The following is a 7283-nucleotide window of genomic DNA, read 5'->3' on the forward strand; positions in this document are numbered from 1 at the left end:
ATAGAGGATCATTCATTAAAATGTGCTGTTTCTAGAGGGCACAAACCATTGAGCTTTGGCCATAACCGAAACAAAACCTTTCTTTCTGCATTGTCATGAGTTCATGTTATGTTACTGAAAGACCTTAAGTGCATGGACATAAGACCTAAGTCAGCTTGCTCACAAGTACCCTTGTGTCTCCAAAAGCCCCCTTGGCCTTACTTAACCCTCTGTCCACCCCCCTTCCTCCTTATCGGTATTAACTCCGTTCCCCCAACAAGGGAGAGAGCCTTGTTAGTGCAATGCTCAATATAGCAAAAGGGGACTATAATGAGAAACAACAAGTCGTCACTGACGCAGCGGACTAAGGCACTGCATCTCAGTGCAAGAGGTGTCATTACAGTCCCCTGTTCGAATCCAGGCTGTATCCCATCCGGCCGTGATTGGGAGTCCCATAGGGCAGCGCACAATTGGCCCAGCACTGCCCGGGTTTGGCAGGGGTAGGCCGTCATTGTAAATAAGAATTTGTTCTTAACTGACTTGCCTTGTCAAATAAAGGTTAAAAAATATAGAATAATGATAATAATAAGTGAGATAGGGAGAATGGGATAAAACTGCAATTGATAGTATCCAGCAACAGTTTCTCTAAAATTATGTTTGACCTACTGAGAACAGGATCACATACGATCTGTCTGACAAACTTCCCCTTCACCATCTCCACTCACGCTAAGTCTAGTTGGATTTTAGTCTGCCATCCCTGACTGTGCTATCCCTAAACCAAAGTTCCCAATGCTGGCTGCACCCAACGTGTGACCACGTCACCCCTGCCTGCCCTCCGTCACCTCCAGGCAGCATTGGCTTTAATGTCTGGATCTCTAGCCTAGGGGTGAAAACATTCAACACCTTCCACCTCTGAAATCAAAGGCCTTGCTCCAGGAGGTCTGTCGTCTATTTCTTTTTGAGCTCCTGGGTGACTGTGAGTTGGGCCACAACCCAGTGGCTGCTGCTGCTGGTGGGCTCGGCCTGGTCTAGATCCCCTGGTCCCTGGTCTCTTTTATCTGACCAGGACATAACTCCCCGTGATCGTGACATCAAGGTACTTCAAGATCCTCCTCCTTATGGACACACACTCAGAAGGGGTTTGATGTTTCAATTTGGTGAACCTTGACGGGGGAAACTATATCTTCATGTGTGTTATGAGATTTCCATAAGTTAATCATGTGGGCTAGACGCCACAAGTGAGATAATTTGTGACCATAGCATTAGCTTACTGGCCAATGTGGCCATGCATTGAATGAGCATTTTATGGACACAACTTCTTGTTGTATTCATTGCATGTGTGTTTGGATGGTATGCAGAATGCTGATATTTTACATGAGGTACTGTTACTCATTACAGTTTACTGACATTAGTTTGAATTGCTACATTGTTATTGCATCCGATCATATTTGTGTGAATGGAAACGCGCAGTACCTTCATCTTCTTGTCCAATTTGACCAACAATATGTGCTTGGTGCCTTCCGTCTTCATTAAACTACATATATTTGGCATCTTTCTGAAATTATAATCACTCAAAATTAAAATGTATGAAAACAAGTTGTGCTTTGGGTTGTAAGAGAGAAATGGTATGCAGTCCAACATTGCCCATCAATCGGTGTGCGTCAGATTTGTTGTTGTGATGTGACGTGCATCTCTCCGCGACGGGTAAATCAGCGCTCGTCCGTGCTTTGCTTGGCTGACAAGCACGGAACTACTAGGCTGAGCGGTAGGCGGGCCATACAGAGGGGAATGAGAGTTGGTGCAGGGGTGTGGCTGTGGTATACAGTGAAGCCTTAAAACCACACGTGGACCAGCGCGAATGTTTGTAGTTCGCACAGAAAACTTTGAAAAGTTTGCTTAACTGGAGTTAGCAGGCTTTCCCGTTTGTGCAAGAGGGAATCCCATCTCATGAAAATGCCATCATACGCGCTTAATCAATTTCTTGATTTGGAAGAGGTTATGTGCAAGGTAATTTGGTTATTTTTAAACCATTAAAAACGAACTAACTAGCCAGCTAACGATGACTCGTGTCTGGCAGCAAGTATTGATGTTGCTAGCGTTGCACCAATCAACGGATGATTAGCACAATATAGCAGGCTACCGTATATGCAAATAATGTGTAGTTTTGCTAGCTACCTAATTATTTAAACTTGCCAACAAGTTTATTTCGAATGAATACCGGCAGTGAGTGAATTTGCAATGCAGGTTCAGTCCCCAGATAGGTTAGTGGCACAGATCGATGAGAACATCTTTGTTAGTGGTGTCATGTTTTGTTAGCTAGCTATGTTTTTATTTGACAATGTGCGCCCGACTAACTTACAAATGTAGGTATTCGTGCAACTGCCAGTGACGCGGAGCATCTTGTCATTCATTCATTGACGTGCGTTTTTAACTTGCTGCACTGTTCGAGTATCACTGGAAATGACTCCACATTGGTGGTTAACGTGAGTTAGGTCGATTACTCTTTTCAACTACACAATCGTTTCCAAAATAAGATTGGTGCTTTCAATGCCCAAACCAACTGTGGAGTGCTGGTTATCCATGTGCATTTTAAGTAAGTTTTAGTGCGCGCTTCAAAAGTCAACGACAGGTATTTGCTAGCTTACAGTACATTAACATTGTTCTGCTAAAGTAACTGAATCCAAGCAACTAACTAAAGGTAATATGAAAACGGAAATTGCATTAGCTAAAATCACCCACAACAAATCCGAACTGCTTGGACAGTCTAGCCTTTCTTGCACTTTAACGATTGTCCATTTACAAAGTAAATCTTACAGCACCTAATTGTAGATGGTCGACTGATTTGAACTCTGCCGTTAACGTTGCTTTCAAAAGACCAAGTATCGCTCTTGCTAACTTTAGTTTACTCATGTTAGGCCTTTGCACATGGGCCTATAGAACGCCTGTTTATTGATGTGTTAAGTTTAGCTGTTTCATATAAAAAAAATTATGTAGATGCGGGTCCTCCAGATAACATAAGATGGCGTTCTTGACATGACTGTAGTCTTCAGGCAACATAACATGTTGTGAAAATGTAGATGTCTGTATAACTTTTTATTTATTTTTTACTGTCTCTATCCAGCATCTTCTGAGCCTGGACCTCCGGGATGCATCCAAGCAGTCAACTTTCCCAGTGAGACCTGTTGGTTACAATAAGCCCCGGGCCCCCTGTTCCCTCTCTGCATCTAGCTCTGCCCTCTCTACAGACTCCACAGAAAGTGCAACCATGACCTCCTGCCACTGGGGGCAGAACACAGATGCCTCACTTCCATCCAGATTGAACAAGATGTCATTCTGGGCTGAGCGCTCGGTCAGCATGGTGGATCCCAGCACGTGCACCCTGGATCCCAGCACGTGCACCCTAGGCTGGGCCTCTACAGAACCTAAACAGCCCCCAGCCTCCCCTACTGATGGCCCTGTCTCTGGGTCTCCCACCTCTTCACGCTATAAGACTGAACTGTGCCGCACCTTTGCTGAGAGTGGCATCTGTAAGTACGGGGGGAAGTGCCAGTTTGCCCACGGCTTTGATGAGATGCGTGACCTCAACAGACACCCCAAGTACAAGACAGAGCCTTGTCGCACCTTCCACACCATCGGCTTCTGTCCATATGGCATCCGCTGCCACTTTGTTCATAACAACGAGGACGACCTGGGCCCTGCCAGACCTGGCCATGGTCCCCAAGCCCCCCGCTCCAGACGACCCCCTCTGCTTAGGCAGAGCTTCAGCTTCTCAGGCTTCCCCTCTGCCCCTCCACAGCCCCTGAAGCACTCCCACCCCTTCCTCGTGCCTCCAGTTTCCCCTCATACCTCAGCTGACATCACCAACCTACTCTCCCACCCCTTCTCCGAGGTGGACTGTGTCTTTGAGCCGGCCTGTGATCTCCAGTCTCAATTTCTCCCCTCTCCTGACTCGGGCTGTTCCCTCTGTGGACTGTCCCCTGTGCCTTCCCCCTCCCAGACCCCCTGTACCTTATCAGAGGGCTGCGGCCTGCAGCAGAGCCAGAGTCCCCCCTGTGGCCCTGCTCTCGGTGCCAGAAGCCTCTCCTACACCTCACTGTCAGACCACGAGGGTGGGTGTGGCAGCTCAGCCAGCAGCCTCAGTGGGTCTGACTCCTCTGGTCCAGATGGGTCTGGTCGGCGGCTGCCTATCTTCAGTCAGCTGTCAGTGCCTGACGAGGGCTTCAGCGGCACTAGCTTCTTCCTCTAGGTATGATGGTATCCTCAAACCTTCCCCAACCAGCGTGACTGTTGTCTTGTCCATTGAAAGACTTGTCTATTTTTTTTAAAGAACCTTACAGCAGTATGCTGTTACTGTACGGCAGATGCTTGACAAACGAATGTGCTTCAGTTAAGCTTAAGCGAAATTGAGCTGTACAATTTGAGTTGGAAGTCAACAAGGCAAGGTGCCAGAGTTGCGTTGCACTGACCATTTTATCAAATTGTGTGATTGGTGCTGGAAGTCCTAATTTCCTGCCACCTTACTAGTCATGTAAATGCCAGTTTGAGGAGCAATGAATTAATCTTATAATGTTAAAGCCAAAGACAAGGATAGAAATCCATTTCTGCCAGGCTAGAAGATTTCCCCCTATGAATGTTGGGTGACTAATGTTGTGATATTTTGTATACTGGCAATGGTCTTTATTATACACTGTTCTTCTGACTGGGCTTAAATGTACCTTTTCCAAAAATCCAGTTTTTTTTTTTTTTTTTTATGACTTCAGTGCCTATAAACTTTTTTATTTGTATTTTTTTGGAAACTGCCATTTTCATTGTTGCAGGGGGACCTTTTTCTGTTTTTAGATGAAAGCTTATATCGGTTTCCTAACTTTACTTGGCAAGGTGGCTTCTGAGAATTAATAATTGTTTTCTCACTTGCTTCTGCGATCTCTGTAAATATGTTTTGAAGTTGTATGTAGATGTTCTGAAGACTCACCCAAGGGTACAGTGTGTAATCCTTGTGTGGTGGACTCTGCATGTAATCCCTGACTTTTAGCAGAAAAATAAATGGAAACGTGCTATGATTAAACTGGGTTGCTGTTGAAATCTGATTCTATTGAGTTGGACCTAAACTGCACCTGGTTCAGTAGATTCAATTGTAGTGTCTTTCTAAAAGTGCTTTGGAGATCAAATGGTAGCTGTTTTGGTAGTTGGTTCTGAGTGGATGCTCTTTTTGCATTCCGTTGTATTTAAATGCCTTTTTGACAAATGTTTCAAGCTTGTTTTAGTGTTAATGGGTCTTTTAGTAAATTAAGTTTTAATTTATTTTTATGTATTTATAGAACTTTTGGGGTTTTTGTGTTTTTTTTTTTTTTTTGTACCTTTAAATTAAACATGTTTAGTCCCTTACAATGATTGTATTTTCACTGTCTTCAAGGTGTTTTGGGAACTCTGTACGTAATGTTTGCGTCTGAAATGCAGTGCTGAATTTGTCATGCCATCGAGGGTTTGAAAATATTATCGACTATTCACAAAATGAACATGCCTCTTCAAATTGTGAAGTGGCACATTTGGGTAACTCTTGGTTTGGTCGTGTGTCCTGTCGCGTTAACCTGGTTATAGCCCAAAAAACTTTCTTTGGAACGGTTGTTTCAATATAAAGCTGGTCCACAAAACACTACCCACAGCTTAATCTGTAGGCTACTGTAACAGGGGACTACTCTTTTAGGTTGAATACGTTCTGTTATCCAGAAGTGTTTGTGTGCGCTTAGGGTGGGGGATAGTCAAGCGGCTTAGATTTCATATGGAGATAAGATGTCTTTTGTTTCGTCCCTGATCTCTACACCCCTCTGCTTACTCCCTGAAAAGCAATGAAGCTGAATTCCTTCAGATGACAGCTGACGCCTGGCTCAAACAACTGCTGTATCGTTTGCGTGGCTGCTATTTTAAAGACAAAAAGCTAATAGTAGCCAATAGTGACACCATCTCTATAGTGGAGTTGCTGTAGGAACAGTTACACTTCTGCTCCCATTTTCACAAAGAAGAAACTTTTCAATTATGTCAAATGAATTTCCAATATGTTTTCTCCCCCTTTTGTGTCGCCCTCCATTTCCAAAGATTCAACGCAACCAAAATAATCGGCGCATAATAAAAGGAACCCTGAACCCACAGCAGTTAGCGGTTCAGTAATGAGAAACTTCTAGTTCATTTCCTTGTCAGTGCGACAATGGGATGACTGCCATTGGGGAAGGGGTGGCCGGGAATGGGTTTAAAAAAAATGTCTGACTGTTCTCCGTTGTGGGGATGAGGGGGATTCTCCCACATCGCGCCCAGTGAGTTTGTACAATGGCAGGCCCATTCTCACACAGCCACAGATCATCTGGAGGACGGAGCAGATGGCTGCATTCATGGGGACCACGGGTCAAACATATGCTCCTGGATAGAAAGGAATATATTTTGGAGGGAGGGGAAGGTGTCCATGCCTCAGCACTATATCCCGAAGAGGTCTAAACACATGAACGACTACAGAACGTTTCCCAGTGGTTTACCCTGAATGGCCTAGTGTAACATGAACTCCTTGTGGATGCTGCTGGTGTTTTTGTTGGGAAAAGTTATTTTCAGTTTATGCCTACTTTGTACCTTTTTTGTGTTTTCATTGAGAAAAAGTGTCCTCGGCGCATGTTGACATGCTCCGAAAGTGTGCTGAAATGTCTGCATATTTACAAGCCGCGGAGGCGCTAAAAACAAACGCTGTTATTTACTGATGTTTATGTTTGATCAGAACAACGATTTCCACAAAAAGTTTATCTAAGGCTGTTCCCTCAGTTGTAACCCAACTCCTGTTTCTGTTCAAACTCATATTTTTTGGAGCTACATTGAAATACTGCATTGTTGGGTCTGGAGCTTGAAAGAAAGGCATTTCACTGTACTTGTGCAAGTGACATTAAAACTTGAAACAGATCCAATTCTTTTCAATTCAATTATTTTTTTGCACATAAAATAGCAGTAATGTTGTTTGCCACCAGAGGTCAGTAAATGCATGTTTAATCTAATCTGCACTGCTACAGATTCTGCTGTGCCTTAGGCCTTCAGGAGAAAATCAACTGCATCTAAGGGTCAGCATTTACCTGTCACCAATGCAAAGCATACACTTACTGTTGTGTATATAATTGAGATATGATCATTTGCATACTGCCGGTCATGGTTCAGTGAACTTTGCATGTCCACAATAGTATGTTTCTGATTTCTGGGGGATATTTTGCATAACGGTATTCCTACTTGCTCTTGATCTGTTTATGGCACATTACAAAATTATTTAAATATCTAAA

General features: G+C 43.9%; 1 protein-coding gene across 2 annotated transcripts; it reads left to right on the forward strand.

The window, feature by feature from the left end:
- The first annotated feature begins 1748 nt into the window (after positions 1 to 1748).
- Positions 1749 to 6915, forward strand: zgc:114130 (uncharacterized protein LOC570332 homolog). Of its 2 annotated transcripts, none has more exons than XM_029673072.2 (2): positions 1749 to 1839; positions 3101 to 6915. In XM_029673072.2, exon 2 carries the CDS (start codon positions 3245 to 3247, stop codon positions 4223 to 4225), a length of 981 nt encoding a protein of 326 aa, XP_029528932.1. In that variant the 5' UTR covers positions 1749 to 1839; positions 3101 to 3244; the 3' UTR covers positions 4226 to 6915. The 2 variants fall into 2 exon arrangements, with proteins under 2 accessions (XP_029528932.1, XP_029528931.1); XM_029673071.2 differs by having other exon boundaries at positions 1783 to 1986.
- The last annotated feature ends 368 nt before the right edge of the window (positions 6916 to 7283 follow it).

Source organism: Oncorhynchus nerka, linkage group LG11 (assembly GCF_034236695.1).
Source record: "Oncorhynchus nerka isolate Pitt River linkage group LG11, Oner_Uvic_2.0, whole genome shotgun sequence".
Taxonomy (NCBI): domain Eukaryota; kingdom Metazoa; phylum Chordata; class Actinopteri; order Salmoniformes; family Salmonidae; genus Oncorhynchus; species Oncorhynchus nerka.